At 32.8% G+C, this 20,222-nt stretch overlaps 1 protein-coding gene across 1 annotated transcript in view; it reads right to left on the bottom strand.

The window, feature by feature from the left end:
* Positions 1–1,858: 1,858 nt before the first annotated feature.
* LOC131855771 (hydroxycinnamoyltransferase-like) overlaps positions 1,859–20,222 on the bottom strand; it is a 35,579-nt gene continuing 17,215 nt past the window's right edge. Inside the window, exon 3 of the mRNA XM_057957046.2 lies at positions 1,859–2,029. Coding sequence (XP_057813029.2) covers positions 2,004–2,029 — 26 coding nt within the window. The 3' untranslated portion in view covers positions 1,859–2,003. The remainder of the gene's footprint in view (positions 2,030–20,222) is intronic.

Below are 20,222 nucleotides of genomic sequence, written 5' to 3'. Positions count from 1 at the left end.
CCCAAAACCCAACTTCTTTTTTTCTCAGCACTAATCCATTTACATCAAAACACATCACAATTCCTCAAAGGGCTCTTTAGTGATTAACAGATCTATGACTGGTTCCATTCACCATGACCTTAACATTACATGTAGTCAGTGGGAACCATAGGAAATGGCAAATGTAAGAAAATTTGAAATAGGTTACCTACAAGTGTACATGAATATACAAGGAGGCTTTATTTCACTTAACTTATAATAGGGTCATGAAGTTCCTTCAAAGCATTTGTATACAATCCACACAAACCAAAATCAATTCTTTCCTTCTGAAGCTTCAGTGGGCCTTTAGATTTGTTAATTTTTAAGGCAAACTCTACATCAACTACGGATTCCATTTTAAATAAGGTATATTTTAGCAACAACAATTTAGTCTAAATGTATCAAAACAAAAAAAAAATTGAAACCATAGAACAACAAATCGTCTTTTAATCTACTATGCATGAAATCAATCTTACCTGAGGAGCGCATGGTTGTGGAGAGATTTCTTTGGGGATGAGGGGCGGGAGGGAGGAAAGAGAAGCTTCACCGTCGATAGATGACGCTCCTGGTCTGTGCAACTTCAACTTCTTTTAAAATGAACCCGCGTTTTGTTTAGTTTTTTAATAATAATGCAGGTTCGTTGGAATTCCGACGGACATTTTACATCAGAATTCCGACAAACGCGGGCACGTTTTTCAAAAAAAATCATTAGCAATGCCTTCTTCGTCGAAACCAAATGTGAAATTATCATCAAAATTCCGACGAATTCGGGCATTTTTTCTAAAAAAAATCAAATTTGGTCACAATATACCTTCTCCGTTGGAAACCTCTGTTGGAATTTAGGCCAAATGTATTAGTGAGAATGAATATCCTCAAAAGAAAATATTGATAATTGATTCTCTTTGCATAAGAAGCAAGTTCAAGCATAAATTTTATAGAACCTGTGTTTCGCATTTGGTTGGGAAAATATGAATGAACTATTTTTCTTTTAATTGCACACTCAACTCTCAATCTCAAGCTACAAACTTGTTTACAGTTGATCTACTCACTAACTAGATTTGTGTATTTTCTTTTACCAATGCTTTATGCCCTGTTGCGATTAATCTCAAGAACCATTTTTTTGTTTCATTATAAAGTCGGACTTCAAAACGATATCTAATTCACATATTCAAGAAACAATTATCTCAAATGCTTCATTTAGCACATTAATCGCCCATATTGGGTAGCTAATAAAATTTAAAAACTAAAAATAAAAATAAAAAATCAAACGTGTTTATTTAAAAATTTTGTATCTAAACTTTAGAAAAAAATAATATTTATTTGCATCTATAAAATATTTGTAACGTGATTGGTTAAAACAATATGCATTAATAACATGTTAAGAACAACACGATTTCTATAGTTATAACCAAGAACTAAACATATCTACACAACAACAATAGTCAATGTATGACATTAAATAAATCCACATGGATATATTCACAAATTTACATGATATAACCACATCCAAATATTGATCAATTAGTTCTAGCATGAGAAAAGAGATTATAAAGATGTGTAAATAAACCACATATAAAAACTAATCAACTAGCCTTATGTAATTATTGAGAATAGTTCAAATAAATAAGCTATACTAGTTTGGTCATAAAATAGTATCACAAACAATATAAATATATAATCATGTCAGCATCATGACAATCATGGCAAGTTAACAACATTTTAGGATATGATAATGAATTATATCGTCAAATCTATATAATCACAAATTGACTTTGCTCAAAACACCAATCATAACTATTTTGTTAAGCACTCCCTAGTGAGTCTATTTATCACTCCAACCATATAAATATGTTGTATCATAAGCATTAATAAGAGATTAGAACATAGCAACACAAGTGAATCTTATCGTTGATCTTTTGGGAACTTTACAAAGTGATAATGAGATGTGATTCTTCAACCATTTCTGAATAATTGAATGTTCTCCACTATGATACTTGATGTTGCTCCACACCTATACCAAAATTAATTATTATCATTTATTTTTTCAACAAGTCTATTGAGAAAAGACAAATGCTATTGTCTAAATAATAAAAGTTATCCTCTTAAAAAATACAATAATGTATTAAAAAAGATTCATATCCGTTGTATAATTTAGAAAATAAAAGAAAAGATAGATATATCAATGCTAGTAAATTTCCACAATCCATGAGACTATATGTGTGCTACTTCTAGATTTGATTGTGTAAGTGCTTTTCTTGCATCAATGTTTCGGATCACACTCTGTGATCCATCATTATGATGAGATAGAGATCAAAAGGAGAAAACGTGGTTAATGTTGTAGACTTGAACATACTTAAAAGAGTGACAAGGTGGAAGGAGAAAATGTGGTTAATGTTGTAGACTTGAACATACTTAAAAGAGTGGCAAGGTGGAAAGAGTACCAGGTTAGGACAAGAGATGGATGGCAAGAAGATAAATTAAGAATAAAATAAGTAAAAAGAAAAAAAAACACCAAAATAAAAGGAAAGAAAATAAAAGAATAATCAAAAAAATATAGAGGCAAAATCTTCAAATTGCCACATAAGGAAAGAAAGAAAAAGCATAAAAAACATATAAAAACAAGATAGGTAAAATAAAAGGTTGAAAAAGAAGAAAAAGAATTTATATATAGGTGACTTCTATATATTAATCCACACTAAGTATAATACAAAAAACAACCCAAACAAAAGAAAGAAAGCTAAGAAGCAAACAAAAAATATCTATATACACATATGCTACAAAAAAGAAAAGGAAACAAAGAGAAAATAAGAAATAAGAGAATGAAGCAAAATCAAAAAAAACAAGGAAGTAAAAAATTGAGGGAATAAATTAGAAAAAGGCACAAATAAGTGTATAAGCCAAAAACAAAACATTAGAAAAAGGTCGAAAATGATTTATATAAAATAAATATAAGAATAACAATGAAAAGAATAGAAAGAAGAGCTTAAAAAGAATAAGATAAATTGTAAGAACCAAAGCAAATCAAAAAATACAAAAGGAAAAAATGAAGTAATTTAAAAATAGATGATAAAAATTAAAAGATTAAAGAAAATTAATAGAAAAATAAAAATCCAACCAATGTATATACGTATATGTATATGTAATACATATGTACATGTGCATATACATACATCTAAGAATAACCATAATAAGCAAAAAAACAAACTAAAATGGGAAAAAACTAATAAAAGAGAATGAAATAAAAAACAGACAAGCAAAGCAAAGCAAATCAAAGGGATAAATATATAAGAGGCAAAAAAACAAAGCAAGAAATAAACATATGGAAACAAGTCACATAAAACAAAGAAATAAAAAGAACTAATTAATATGTATAAGATTGATAACATTCAAATTCAAATGAAATTACATAAACTAAGTTGAAGGTAAAAAAAAACTCTATGTATACGAGTGTGCATGCATGTATGTATAATGAATGAAGAAACAAAAAGAAAAAATTAAAACTAAGAGGAAAAAAAGAAACAAAAAAGATGAGCAAAGGCAGGCAAGGAATCAAGAGTCCAAGGACAAGAGAGGCACACTAGGAAGAAAAAGGAACCCTAATAAAATAGGCATTAAAAAGACAAAAGAAACAAACAAAAAAATAAAAAACAAAAAAGAAGAGAGAAAGACAACAGAAAAGATAGATATACATAGAATGCTAATTCATTTATATTTGAAATAGTTGGACAAGATAGAAGATTTAGATTTACAAGATTTAGATTTCCATACTGTTTAAAGACTCCTCAACTGTCATTGATGTAAATGGTGAGCTATTTGATCCAATTCTTCTAAAAAGATCAATCAGAAAAGGATGCCCCATTGCTCCGGCATTGTTTGTGATTTTGTAGATGCATTGTTTTACATTCTGAGATCCTTTAAGCTTGGGCCTCATATAAAAGGAATTACTCTACCTAATAATGATTAATTGATTAATGCATAGTTTGTTGACCACACGGCTCTATTCCTGGAGCTGTCAATTGAGATCTTTGACAATGTTATGAACAGGCTTCAATTTTGTTGCTTGGCTTCAGGAGCCAAGGTGGCCCCTCATAAGTCAAGAGCTCTTGGTTGGACTGAAAATGCTCCACAACGGGTCACTAATCGTGGTTGGGTATGATCTGGTCCCTCCACTTTTGTCAAGTACCTGGTGATTCCTTTTGCTATTGTACCTTCCCTTAAAGACATGTGGAATTGGGTGTATAACAAAGTTGAGAGGAAACATCAGAAGTGGCAATCTCATTTGTTATCCCTTGCAGGTAGAGTGCAAGTGGTGTAGAAGCTCTTGGTCTCCCCTACTATTTACTATGCACCTCAGCATGGTTTTTTTCAAATTATCAGGTGAACATAGTAGAGAGAATCATGAGGGAGTTTTAATGGTCTGATGGAGTGGGAACAAGGAAAAGACATTGTGTAAAGTGGGAATGGTGTTGTTTACCCAGGAATTTTGGTGGGCTAGGAATCAAATATTTGAAAATACAAGGTGTTTCCTTGGCCTCTAAATGGATCTTCAAGGCTCTCAAGGGCAATGAGCCTTGGAAGATCCTTATTAGAAACAACATCCTAAGATCCTCTATTAAAAAGGTAAACTGTGGAAGGATATTTCACTGTATGACATTGGCTTGGGGGAATTTGACATAAAAGTTTTTGGTTCAAACATTTTTGCCTCACTATGAAAAGCATGGACCCATGTGAGGAGATTGTTATGCTCTAGAGATGCTATAGGAGGACCTCCTACTTTCTCAGTTCTTGACAGATCATTATGGTGGGGGATTATTATGAACGGCAAACCCCTTGCCTTAACTCAAAGTTGTTATGCTAAACTTTGGAATGCTAAAGGTATATCCTCCGTCGGTGATGTTATAATTGACAACAAGCTTGTGACATGGGAGGAGCTTCTAAAGTAGTTTGGTAGCCCACTGTCACATAAAAAGACATACACTTTGATTGTTAAAGCAGTTGGTAATTCCTTCCCTGGTAAAATATTCAACAATGATTCCTTTTTTAATCAATTAAAATGGCAAGATGGTACATTGTTTATGGATGCTTCTACAAAGCTAATTTATAATATGTTGAAGGGAAACTCTAATGTTATTAAGTGGATCAACCAGTGTTGGGATTTAACCTGGTCGGATTCCAAATGGCACTTTATTCTTGACTTCCTCTGGCACCAACCCCAAACCAAAGATTGCTTGCTTTAGATGGTTATTACTACTTAAAAAGATTGTTGTTGGCCATGTACTATCCTTTGTTGGTATTACTCCTTTGTCTTGTTCTCTTTGCAATATGCCTAAGACAATTGAACACATCTTTTTTTAATGTAAATTTGTGTTTGTGGTCTGGTCTCTGTTTCTTGGAATGCTCATCCCGGTCTATCATAGATTGAGGTTTTATCTAGGTTTGTTTAATATTTTGATGCTAAAATGAATAAGTTCTGGTTTTTTTTTTACAGCTGAGACCTTATGGTTTCATTAGAAATAGAGAAATGAGGAAGTATTTCAAGGCAAGAAAAGAGAACTTACTGGGGTTAAAATTAAACTCACACACTATATCATTATGTCACAGGTTTCAGCAGTGCTTTAAATTCCCAAGAGTGGGTCCATGATCCTGGTGCGAGGAGGAGCTTTAATCATTTTCAAGTCAGATACTCGATCAACACACTATTTCAATACATATAAAGACATGTTGGATCAGAAAGAGTTGGATATTCTCAATCAGTACATTAAAGATAAAGGCATTGATGTGGAAAAGGAAAATGTTAAAAGAAAGGAGACAAAGATCCCTGATGCTCCAAGTTGGGAAGCGGCAGCAAAGGTGCCTCCTACGGTTGACCCACCATTCAGGGTTTTTGATATGGACCGAGCTAAGTGAACTAGCATCATGCAGTAACATCATAATCGGGTCATGAGACTCTTGATGACTGATCTAATAATACTTTAATTTTTAGTTTTTACATTCACTTTTTATAATGTATGGGCAATGTAAAAAGACACTATATGCCAATGGCACTGTAGTTGCCTACGATCAGTTACATCTCGTTTTATTTTCACACTTTAAAAACTCAGTCTGCAGGATGACATAGATATGTTTTGATCATCTTTTTAAACTATTTTAATAGAAAAAAGAGATCTCAAGCATTCCAAGCCCTTGATCTTTTAATTTGATCTTGACCATCCATCCCTTAAGTCACTAACATATAAATTGACCTCATCCCATCTTTTTCATAACATTCACTTGAATGAATGTTATGTTAATAGTTTATGAATACACATAATAATATTGAACAGAATCACTTTCACTACAACCAAGGATAACTTTAAGAAACCACGCCCTGGGCAAAAGTGTAGAATCCTAGCGAAATAGACATTATTTTTGGGGGGAAATTTTCATATTGATGGCGAAATTTTTTTTCAAAATAAGAAAAAAAAATATTTTGTATTGGCGAATTTTTTCTAGGGTACGAAAATTCCATACAATTCTGGCGAATAATACCTTGTTCTGTGGGGAAAATATATATTGTAGGAGGCAAAAAATTTTAGTCCGAAGGAAAAATTATTTAAACGTATTGGCGATTTTTATCCACCGCTTGAAAATTATTTAATTTGTTTGGCTAATATTTTGTTATTTATGGAAAAATATATATTTTATTGGCGATTTCATGAATTCATTTCCATTAATAGACAAGGCACATCACATCACATCAGTACATCAAATTGAGTCCAGAATCTGCACGATGTATCAAAAAGCGCAGCCTCTTTGACACGTGAAGGGTGACACGTACCTAAAATCCATCAATGATTTTAAACCGTTCGATGATCATAGATCAATGGCTAAAGTTTTATTTCGGCCCAATTTTCTGAAGAGAACATAGTTCACCAGAAAGTGCCCGAAATGGAATTGGATTCAACAGACACGTATCAAATGTCATAATCGATAATGTTGGTCATTTAATATATGTCTAGTCACTAACTGCAATCCACTCTATCCCCACGACTTCCAATGTGGTACTTGCCAACTTGGTACTAGTTTATAGCTGTTTCCAATTTTGCACACTAGTGCATTTATGGGAAATATTTGCAGAGATACGAAAGATTTAAAAAAATTTAAAGCAATTAATATGATTAGAGAAGGTATTACTACAATCAAGAGCTTCAACTATTTATATACAATCTCTACTTCTTTCATCTTCAATTAGCCTTTGCCAATTGGTATATAAATCGTTGAAGCTCACGTTATTTAAATTATGCCTCTAGTTTAGGTCTATAGGCTTAGGTCGTTTAATTTGGTAATCTAATTTGTCAAGATGGACACTCCTATCCACTTGAGAAGCATTTCTGCGAAGGACCAGAGGGCATTTTTGGGCTTCGTTAAAGACCCAACCCTCTAATCAGTTTGCAAGGAGGTTGGGATGTTCACCAATGAGGTTGTGAGGATGGTGTTGGGCAGAGACTTTCTGCGTAACGAAAATAGATACCGTGTTAACACGGACATTACATCATGGTTCTTGGCATCTCTTATGGACCTCAGAGGAGACAAGGTGGATATGCTAATGTTGATAAGGAAGGTTTTTAAGGAAGACTTCCTTGGAGACGACATTACTGTTGTCGTCCTTGCAGAAGTAGGGGTGGGGATGCCTTGGGTGAGTGAATTTATTAAAGCTTCTCCTCCCTAACCAAACAGTGCCAGTGGCCAGGCAACCATTTCTTTTGAACTTGAATGCAGAGCAGTTGATGCATCATAGGAAATGGATGTGGATTGGCAGGGACTTTTTCCAGAAATGATTGCTCCTAGACGACTTTCTAAACTACAGTTGGCTTGAAGAATTCTCTTAGCTTATGTTGTCTAAAGAATTCTACATGGAGGGAGGGCTAGATTCTTAGGGTAGACCATCCACTACTTGTGCCCTAGCCCCGACCCCCTAGTAGTTTTTTTTTTTGGCTATTTCCTCGTAACTTGAACCTCATAGGCTCAGTGGCTCACTCATTTTGGCTTTAAAGTTTTTGAGAGACTCAAGTCTCAGACATGTTAAATTTCTGAAACATAAATATTAATGATAATTTTGCAAATTCCAGTTTGTTTCAGTTTGCCTCTTATAGATATAAAAATTCTTTCTATTTCATTTTATTAATGATAGTTTTGCAAATGCTTTTTATCTATGAGCTACGGTATTTCAATATTTTGTTAAAATATGGAAATAAATTTAATACTGTGATCTTTTTTATGTAATGCTTCTTCCTCTTTATTTAATATATTAAAAAAAATCCAGTTTGTTCCATTAATTATTTGTACATTTATTATGGTTGATTATAATTTTATAAATATATTAAAAAAAAGATATTTATCTCGCAAAAAACAAGTGAATTAGAAGTCCAACTTACTTGTTGATGAAGTTTTGAACTAGTGCATGTGTGGGTTGGTACATGCTATGATTTATAGTTAAGATTTTTTCATTATGAAGAAATTTGAGACATTTATGAACAGTAGATGGGATCGCTTTCATGTAAGAGAACCAAGGATGTGAATATATTATTAGAACAGTTTCAAAAAATAGAATTGAGAAGCGGATATATTTTATCATTTATATGTATCAATATACAATGTGGTAATTGGTCCCATTTGTTTTGTATCAAACAAATTAAAGTAAATAATTACTTTACAAAACGCCCAATGAATTAGGTATTTTACGAAGAAAGGCACGTCCACTTATTTGGTCCTATCACTCATTTGATCTTATAATCTATCTTTGAATTTAATATCAAAGTTAATCTATCTTTCGTATATCTTTTAATTTAAAGTATATTATAAAGACTATTTAATATACTTTTGATATGATAATCGACGGCTTACCCTCTTTTTTAGTCCCTTTGGTGGGCTTGTTTTTTCCAGCAATTACAATGCTTTTTCTTTTTTTTCTATATTCAAAATGACGAAATTTTAGAAATTGAACGTTTTACATCTAATTAAATATAATTAAGTCTAGAAAGCTCTATTTCGGGCGAAAGTTGGAAATGATTAAACAAACTTAAAAAATAGTCTGGAAAAGTGACTTGAGTGTGGTGACATGCTAGAAAAATGGCAAAAGTCATGATACCCATGACAACTGACAACGGATACCATTGTCTGTTGGATGAGCACAGATCAATGGCTTAGGGTGGATTTCGGCCCGAATGTGGGAAGTAAACACATTTGTGAGAACTTTGCTCGGAATTGAACGTTTTACATTTAATTAAATATAATTAAGTCTATAAAGCTCTATTTCGAGCGGAAGTTGAAAATGATTAAACAAACTTAAAAAATAGTCTGGAAAAGTGACTTGAGTGTGGTGACATGCCCAAAAAAAGGAAAAAGTCATGGGACCCACGACAACTAACAAAGATACCAGCGTCTATTGGATGAGCACAAATCAACGGCTTAGGGTGGATTTCGGCCCGAATGTGGGAAGTAAACACATTTATGAGAACTTCCCCAGGAATTGAAGGTTTTACATTTAATTAAATATAATTATTAATTAAGTGTATAAAGCTCTATTTTGGGCGAAAGTAGAAAATTATTAAAAAGACTTAAAAAACAATTCGAAAAAGTGACTCGAGTGTGGTGACGTGCCCGAAAAATGGCAAAATCCATGGGACCCACGACAACTAACAATAAAAACCATCGTCCGTTGGATGAGCACAGATCAATGACTTAGGGTGGATTTCGGCCCGAATGTGGGAAGTGAACACATTTGTGAGAACTTCACCCGGAATTGAATGTTTTACATTTAATTAAATATAATCAAGTTGATAAAGCTTTATTTCTGGCATAAGTTGAAGGATTAAAAAGACTTAAAAAATAGTTCAAAAAAGTAACTCGAGTGTGGTGACGTGCCCGAAAATGGCAAAAATCATGGGACCCACGACAACTGACAACAGATACCATCGTCTATTAGATGAGCACAGATCAACGACTTAGGGTGGATTTCACCCTGAATGTGGGAAGTGAACACATTAGTGAGAACTTCACCCAAAATTGAACGTTTTACATTTAATGTCCTCGGAATTTATACTGAAGCAATGAATGTTTTGTCCTTCGGCGGTGAATAGATATTAATAGTAATGTTTTGTCCTTCGGCGGTGAATAGATATTAATAGTAATTAATAAAATTACAATAGTCTTCTAGATATTTTTCCCTTTAGGTATTACTTTTGTACTTTTCAGTGTTTTCAAAATAAGTGACTCATAAATCGTAATCGTATTTCATTTCATGGACAAACCTGAAACTAGTAAATCGAGGGAGATTCAGAAATGGCTACTAGATTGAGGAATGCAAGTTGCAACAAAGACTATCTCCACCAATCTAGTGAAATAAAAATTTTGGGTAAAATCTAGAGCGCCTACATCCCGCCTTTTTTACTTTTTTTTAATCTTGTGGTTCAATTTGAGGGTTAGCATTTTCAAGCTTGTATCTAGCATTATTTTGAATTATTAACAATAACATCGATGGGGAAAACGAGAAGCAGTAGTTCAACAGGAAGTCAAGTGAAATAAAGTGTACCTAACCGAACTAGTTAAAACACCAGGTTTCACTGATGAATACCATGATATTTATGACCCTGCTATTAATGGTGAAAAGTGTATCATAGATATTAGATATGCATTGTCTATTAAGGCGGCAGATCCAACCAGGGCAAAATTTAATGTTTTCAACACAATGTTAAAACAAAGAACAAATAAAATCGCATCGTGGGATGTTGGATTGGGAAGCATGGTGTTACCTGAAGTATTCCCTTGCCCTAATTTTGTCATGGTCTACGCCAAAACTTATGATGAAGATAAAAAAAAGCAATTGTCAATAAAAATACAAAAGAGGAAATTCTATCCATAAACGTGGGATAATTTGCTCGTTTGTTGAACCTAGGGTTTGAAGCACGAAACTCAAATGTCCACATTGACCTAGGAAAGTTGGCAAAGAATTATGAGATTCTTGATCCAAGTCGCAAAGATCCATTTATCAAAGCTCTAATACTATGTGGTATTGGTACTGGTACTCCGTTGGATCATAATCATAAGCCTCCTTATGATTCTAACATTTTTGTTCCATGGGTTTGAGATACTCTTTCCTTGCTGACATTTTGCCTAAGATTGGAAAATGATATGGAAGTGGGTGCTAGCCTTCTTGAAATGATTTTTAATATCCATTGTTTAACTCAACTAGTAAGATATAATTTTGTTGAGCATGTTGTTCAATCCATGCAAAAACAATTGCTAATGATCAAAAAAGGTTCCTGTAAGACATTTAGGTTCTCATCCTACTTGTGTTATCTCCTTCTATCCAAGTATTGTGCAATATTTGAGACCAACAATCTTCAAATTGTGAACTGTAAGATTGATGAGAAGACTCAGAACAGAACAGAGTGTCCAATATATGAATGGACACCAAAGATAAGGATGCATGATAACAGAAAGAACTACAACCATTTTGTAGACTTCTTTTTGGCACTAATGTATAATGAAATTACCAACACTCCAATGCCTAGATTGCCTATGTATAAAGACGTAAATCGTGCTAGCTTCAATAATAGCCGAAATACTCTTTATTTTTAAGTAAACTTATAAAGCAGTTAATAAGTCTATCTCATTCTACTTTTCCATCCATAGCTTCATTTGATCATTCCACTTATATTGTAATAAACATAAAATTTCTATAAAAGATAAAGATTCTTCATTCAATAGATCAATAAAAGTAGTATCTCAATCATACAATACTTAGGCATTTCAAGTTGTCATAAGTTCAATAACAAAATAATACAAGTAAAGGGTGAGATGCATCCGTTGATTTGCAACACAAGCTATCTTCAATGCAATCTTTAGCATGAAGACGAGAACAAGTTTCAGGTGTTTTTTCGGCCCAACCTTGAAGCTTACACTTCCCCAGAATTCTTAGTCAGTCAAGAATACCCGACCCTGCACGAATTGCTTAGAAAAAGAATTCTAAAGACAAGATGAAATCGGGGCATGCCTAGATAATACATGCATTTTTATTTTTCTAAATCTATTAAGAAACAAGCAAGATCAATCAAGGATGTGGTAGAGTGGTTAAATAAAAGAATTCCATCTATTTCAATGGTTATTCAATTGATTACTTGACCGAGTATAATGCCATGCATAGCAAATAATATAGTTTGGAAAAAGCAAACTCTCTCTCTATAATCCACATTCGAAACCCGTCCTGGAAGGTAACTTTCCACAAACACAAGCCTATCTAGCTTTGTTCATATAATTCTAGAATAAATATACACAGAAGACAATCTTTTGCTTCTCAATTCTAGCATTCTATTTCTTACGGGATAAAATGCAGTGATAAAGAAGACAATCTTTCATTGAATAGAAATAAAAATAATCAATCTTTTGTTACAGACAATCCTATCTGACAGGAAGCAATCTTTCATGGATAAACAAATATACATCTGAAAAGAAACAATCTTTCGCTTCTATCTTTCAAGCAATTTAAAAACAAGAATTAAATATTAAGGTGTAACACATGTATGTATCTTTACATGTAAATTGAATAAAATGAGTACACATTCTTTTATTCAATTATCAAAATATTTTAAAAGTGTAATCATTCACTTGCATTCCCTTTCTTATGGTTTAGAATTTCCAAGTTTATATCATCTAAACTCTATATCTTTCCATGTGTTTTGGTTTGTCTACCTCTTTTCTTGAATAACATATTTAGTTTAATACTAATATGTGACTTTCCATGATTTAAGAACTCAACTCACTGATTTTACTAATTTTCCATAACCACAATCTAACATGATGAAAATTCATAAAGCGCATATCTATATGGCTTTTCAAATGAGACACCTAATAACCATCTTTACTTTTCATGCAAGGATCTAATTTGAAAGTGTAAGTCTTTTCTACACAAATTCAAAATAAGCTTCAATTTTTAATAATTCGTTATCCTAGCATTTCATCTTCTTTTTTATTCAAATTTACAAGTTTTGTATGCATAATCACTCTATCCTCTTACTCTATTTCTAGAGAATTTGGTGGTCTAATTTCTATAAATTTCACTTATGTTTATCAACAATTTTTTGAATATCTTTCCTTAAGACATTTATGTATAGAATATAATTTTCTAAAGAACATATTTTGATGTCATTCGATAGAATTCTCATAATCGGAAATCTAAAACTAAGACTCTAATTCTTTCATTTTATTATCATCTAAGTCTAATCAAAATAGAACATTTTCTCTTTAGATCTCTACAACAAACTTTGTTATAATAGAGCCTACCACTGACTAATATTGTCGTTGTATATGATCTCTACTCGGTGTATTATTATCTTCTTTCCATTTCACCAAGCTCTCAAGAAGGTTGTTGTTCCTCTAGCGTGTCTCCCACTCTTCCTTGTTCTGATATTCGATTTTTTCCTCTGAAATTTGACACTAAATCTGAGATTATCATCATCGATCTTTTACAACTTGGTCCTAAACACATCTAAATCTCCACTACTTTTCTCTTCTACATTTCATTCTCTAATCCTTTGTTGCATCTATCTCCCCCTTCTCTTCCAACTCGATGGTCTATATATAGTGATCCAATCTACCTTCTTTCCTATATACAGGCTATCTCTCCTAGTGGTGGACTGATACTAAATGACACCACTCATGGTTTAGTTGCAACATAACAATCCTGATCGGCTTTGAACACTTATGTGTTTACCATGCAAAGTGATTTGTTATCTACTATGTGACACCAAACTACACATGTCGTTGCAAACGGTTTTAAAGTTCCTATGATGCCATGTCGACTTCCCTCCAATCATGCATGGTTTGTCAACTATGACTTGTATTAATTACACCCAACCGTTGCATACTCACTATTATTCTTTGACTCTATTATGCAGGATTATCTCTTAATAACTGGCTACGTGGAATTGCCAACATCGACTCCCACTTCTCATACCTTATTCGGTGGTTTACGTGGGTTGGTAACCCACGGCTTTCACCATGTACAAAATTGTTGCAGGCTTGGTCTACGTGGCTGCAACGTGATTGTTTTCAAAGACCGAGAAGTCATTATGCATACCATGTACATGACTTGGGCGACGTGGTGAATGAAAGCCAAACTTCCAATGTGGTCGGTGTGGAAACCTACGCTACAACGTGGTTGATGTTAGAACAAAAAGGAGGAGTGGTTAGTGGTAATACCGACCCCTCCCTCTAAATAAGGGGAGTGGTATATTACTATCGACCACCCTCGTTAAGGTTTAACTTCTAATAAAACTCACCCGCCACCAATACACTTTCCATTTAATCATTTATCATTTTTAATTTTTCTTATATTTATATATAAATAAATACTAACTTTTCAATTAAGTCACTTTTCATTTATATATATAAAACATTAAACTCGTCAACATATTCTTGAATAGACCGTTTCCCATGATTATATATATATATATATATATATATATATTTTCATAAAATAATTTAATTCCACAAATCTATTTACATATTCGATAATTACATACGTATTTATAAGTCCATGATCGAATTATTATTAGAACTTATATATATATACACACACACACACACACACACACACACACATATATATATATATGTGTATATATATATATATATATATATATATATATGTATATATATATATATGTATATATATATATATGTATATATATATATATAATCTCAAATATATAAGTACATCTATAGGTAAACAAATAAATATATAGTTCACTAAATCACACATATCTGCATAAAAAGAACATATAAACATACGATCAAAAATTCATATCCAGCTTATTAGCAAATCAATCTTTCTTTTAAAATAAGACATAATATTTCACATTCACTCATGCAACTTGGATTTAATTCAATCACCACTCAAATCATGCAACAAATGCTCATGTATAAATATTTAAATCAATCTTCTACTCATTCCAAATTCATCATTCTAATTTAAACAAACACTCAAACAAGGTCATTTAAATCATCCATCATTACAAGATGCAAATTATAAATCCTAATGTGGTGTGTGAGAGATTCCATCTATTCTAACGAAATCCAAGAGCTAAGACAACTCTACCTGAACCATCTTCTCGCCTTCATCTGCGTTCACCTTTTCTTGCATTCACTTGCACTTAGTTGCTCATTAGCAACGACGATCCCAATTTTACAATAAAAATTATTACTGATCATTCAATTGTATATAAATCATTTCAGTGCATTCGATCTCCTATCTTCTTTCATTAACAATTCCAATTTCATTTTATTTCAATTTCATTTGTGAAAAATAAACATTATTTTCCTAATTAAATAATTATGGAAAATTAGGGTCCGTGACACTATGTCTTGTAGAGATTGCATTCAACTCGGAAGTCAAATACAATTGGTTGACTGGTTCTTCATGGAAGAATACACTATGTTAAGGTTTTACGGATCAGTGTTAAAACCATACAGACTTCCAATACATGTGACAGAGAGGGTATTTGCATTGGAATATGTACGACAGTTGGAGAGCACAGATAGGCAGTTCCATGGTCAGCAAAAGAAGAGCATATTTCCTTCGTTGCCTTTCTCATATGGAGGATTCACATTTGAGAGAAAAGCATTCAATGTGGCACATGAGTTTTTGACAGTTTTTAGCTTTGGTGATGAGGGTTCCTGGCAGTATGGTCCAATCGGTGTAGTTCAAGCAAGGCTTAAGAAAAATGGCAACTCTTCAACGTTATGTCAACATGATTCAATTAAACCATTGCTAGAAAATCTTAGAAACATGGACTCTTGGGATGAGGTTAAAAAAGAGATGGAGAAAATTGTCGTTGACAATAATATTTCAACAAAAGAAATGTCATCACAAATTGTGGCATTGCACACACAGAGGACAACAGAGGAGGGTCAGGGCATCCAAAATAGGAGGTCCTATAATTTCTACCAAAAATCTACTAATCCATCTAACAAATCCATTCCCAAAACAATTCTGCAAGAATGTAAAGAAATTTATTGGACTTAAACCAAAATAAATAATTTTTGGACTATGAGGAAGAATCTCAGTGAATCAAAGACCAGTGCAGAATTTGAGTCCATCGACAAGGATGAAGAGTTTAGCAAATTGTGGAATATGGAGCATCCTACAACAACATATGACAGGAGTGAAGATGATAATGAGTATGAGGTTGAGCCCACTCCAACAATTACTACAGTCCCTAAAATATTAGGTGGAGTCAATAAGTCCATGAAAGAAAAATATAGCAAAGGGGCAAACTATGGAAAAAATGGGTTTTGAAGGTGGTGGTCTAGGTCCCATAGGAGAAGGCATTTGGTATCCACTTCAGGTACAACTTCTATCAAATTCACAATCAAAATCTCTTGTTAAACTAGTCATTGGACTTGATTCTTCAGATTCATCACGGAAAGGTCCTACTCATTACCCTCAGGGTCCACCTGCATTTGTTTTAGGTTCAAATCCACAACCACCACCACATCATGGTATTCGAATTGGTGGTGACATGTAATTTAAATCAATGACATGTTCCAGGGTATACCTTTTGATTTTCATAGATATATTGAATACTTTTTAAAGTTAATTTAAGTAGGGGAAGAGTATCAATAGCCATCATAGTTCTAATAGTCATCATTTTATTGTCATAGTGACCCTCAAAATTATTGTGACATTTGTTCAGGAGCGATTTTGAGTGGACAATTACTAGAAAATTTTTAGTTAGGTATCAAGTGACACTTTGAAATGTGTACTTTTTGACTTTTGTGGGCATAATTGATTCCACAACGTGCATCATTACTACCCAGAAGCCAGATTAATAGCTTTAAGTAGCTAGGTCACATACGGAGACAACAAAAAAAAATAATTCAAAATCAGATGTACTGTGTAGGATCACTACAAAGTTTTGCAGGACAAATTGAGTAAGCAGGTAGTATTGAATTCAATTGTAAGAATTTGATTATTCAAACTAATGCATCTGCAAATCCACAGCCTAGCCTATAACTTAAATTTGGGAACTAATCATGGGTACATCTAGAACAGTCAAAATGCATGCGCAACCACCATGTTTTTTTAGGAGAAGTCTTTCAAATTGAGACTTTAAAAGATTCTAGGGTGAGTTGTGCAAAGTATTCATCTTGATGATAGATTCATTTGCCAATATTACTATATTCTTCCTTCTTTGAAATGCAATCTCTGAAACTTTTATTATAATTATGTTGATGATAATTATGTATGTTATAATTATTTTATATAAAAATTAAAAGTTTTGTTTTAATTTGAAAGATTATTATGGTATTGAGATTACTTTGGATAGTATTGGAGTTATAGTTGAAAAATATAAAATTTAGGTTAATTATTAATCATATTTAAAGATTGTTAATGTGAAAAGATTTAATGTTAAAGTTGTACAAAAAAAAATACATGCAACATTAAAGATGTTAATATAGTTGCTGGAAATCAATAAGGTTAAAATCTCACTAATGTAAATTAGTTATTTTTTATTTTTTTTTAATTTAGAAATAGTCTACAATATTTTTAAGTTTTTAAGAAAAGTGAAATTACATTTTCTTTATTTTACAATTTTTACTTTAAAAAAATATGAAACATATTAGTATTTTAAGTTTAAAAAAGAACATAGTTTATTATGTAGAGTATTATACAGCAAGCAATCAATCCCTGAAAATGTTATACAGCAAGCAATCAGTTCCTGCACTGAGGAAGCACAGATAAATAATTTTAGAGAAGCCGGTAGAAACTGGAGATGCGGAATTGAGAGAGATATTCTTAGAGAAGCCAGTAGAAACTGTCGAATTATGGTCGTTGGCTCTCCAAGATTTCCATTATACGATATGGACTTTGGATGGGGGAGGCCCACGGAAGTGAAGACAGCAGACGTTAATGAAAGCATGGTTTTATAATGCCAAAGGGACATTATTGGTCTCAACCTGTCTTCCTCAACACCAGATGGACTTGTTACATCACCTTTTATTTTCAGGACGAGCTTATCCATCAGCTAAGTTGTAAAATCAAGTTGAATAGTGGCTTACATTACCTTCTCTTTTCAGGTACATTGTAAATTTAACTGTCTTTTCATTTTGCTAAGAATTGATTTTCTTAAAATCTTGGCATTCCTTTCAATTGAACGAGTACATTTAAGGAAGTCAGTCTCATTGGTTTTTCTTTGAGGGCACTGGCTATGCAGTCAGCAGATTGCTGTGTCTATTCTAGTTTCAAAATGGACATTTTGTACAGCGTGTTAGCGACATATTAGTCAATCACAACCGTTAATTACAAAATCAACAGTGTAAAACGCGCGACCAACACACATGTTAGTCAATCCGTACCATTGTTTTGAAGCCAGAATAGACGCTTCCCCAGCAGCACGACTAACACGCGTGTTAGTCAATCTGTACCGTTGTTTTAAAACCAGAATAGACATGTCCCCAGCAGATCGCCCCTACCATCCTTCCCTCTAAAGTCTCCAGTAGATACGGATCCGTAGCACTGCCATGCCCACTGCACACTCTTCAACGCTCTTTAACCCCGCACTCCACGGGAATTTTGTGGGAAGCCCTCACCCTGTGGGAATTACGGGCCGGCCATTTTCTTTCTAAGAAATTTATAACGGACAATAGCCTCATAACCCCCCCGCCCAAAAAAAAGTAGATTAAAATGATTTTCATGTGCTATTGCATTTTTTTATGATTTTTATTTTAAATTCAAAATTTCATACAATTTTCTGACCTTAGATTTTTTTATGCAACATTTTTTTTCATTATATAAATCTTTTTTTATTTTATTTTATTTATTTATCCTTTTGTTAAAAGTAATAAAAAATGATTATTTTTAGATAAAAGAACATGTCAAGATCATATTTTGTAGTCAAAAGATGTAATTAATGTTTGTATTTAAAATGTTTATTAAATAGTGTTTTATTATAAATAGGTGGTAGAGAACTGACATAAATAAATCTTATGGCGAATAATTGTAAACTCGGATAAATTGTACATATTCTTTGTTAGAAGATATAAGAGTTCATATATTGATATAAAGTCTCTATACAAAAAAGATGTACATATTAATTCTTCCAAATACATAGTTAAATATGAAAGAGTTGTATATTTATTGCCTCAAACACTTAAATAGTTGTTATTTTAAAAGAGTCAAACAAAATTCAATGTCCCATATCACCTCGTGAGCATAACATGTTTTAGTCATGTTTTGTATCATCTTGGTCACTCACATGTACCATACTGTTGTTATTAACTTCACTGTCATTTATGCAACCTGAAAACTCATTTGATTCACTTGAACACGTGTTTGGCTCAATATGGGAGATTGAATCTCCAACAACCTTCTCGGAATCACAGTCACCATCCAGAAAAGAATGCTGACCTTCTAGATGTTCATTTTCAACTTCATTTAGGTTGTCATGGCATTTATTTTTAGGTTCATGCTCTTCAACCATCTGTTGTTCACACACATTGTCTTCTTCATGCTGATCATGTGACTAATTTTCAACAATGCAAGGAGCATTACTATTAACTTGTGCATTGTCATCACACTCTTGCTCAACCTTGTCATTATCCACATGCAAGATTTTACCATGAAGCTACATCTTAGATTTAAAATCTTCAAACATGTCAACCCATGCAATAATCACATCCATATTAGTCGGTTTCAAATTCCTTGGCCTGTGAACAACTATTTTTGGCCTGTGACAAAAATAGTGTGTCAAAAAGGACTAATGAAGTGGTCTACACTTCATTGCTAAAGGTGGAGAGAGAAAAAAAAAAAAAACTAGAGAAACAAATAGAAAAGTTACAAGCAGACCTGACAAACGAAAAATCAAAGAGGAAAGCAGTAGATAACAAGTGCAATGATTTACAGAAAAGGATAAAAAATTTGAGCTCTGCAGTAGAAATTGCAGAGCAGGAAAAGATAGATGCAAAATTGAAGGACCTGAGAGAAAAACTGGCTAAAAGCAGTAAAAAAAATTGATGAGGAAAGAGGCAGTTTTCAAAAATTATACAAAAGTTATGAGTCTGTTGCTGCCAAAATAAGAAAAATACAGGACCTATTTGATCATGAGAAGGAAAAAGCAAAACATTTGGAAGAGGAAGTAGAGGAAGAAAGGAAAAAATGTGCACAA

This window comes from Cryptomeria japonica, chromosome 7 (genome assembly GCF_030272615.1).
Source record: "Cryptomeria japonica chromosome 7, Sugi_1.0, whole genome shotgun sequence".
NCBI classification, from domain to species: domain Eukaryota; kingdom Viridiplantae; phylum Streptophyta; class Pinopsida; order Cupressales; family Cupressaceae; genus Cryptomeria; species Cryptomeria japonica.
The sequence above is the reverse complement of the archived record's forward strand: the minus strand, read 5'-3'. Positions and strand labels throughout refer to the sequence as shown.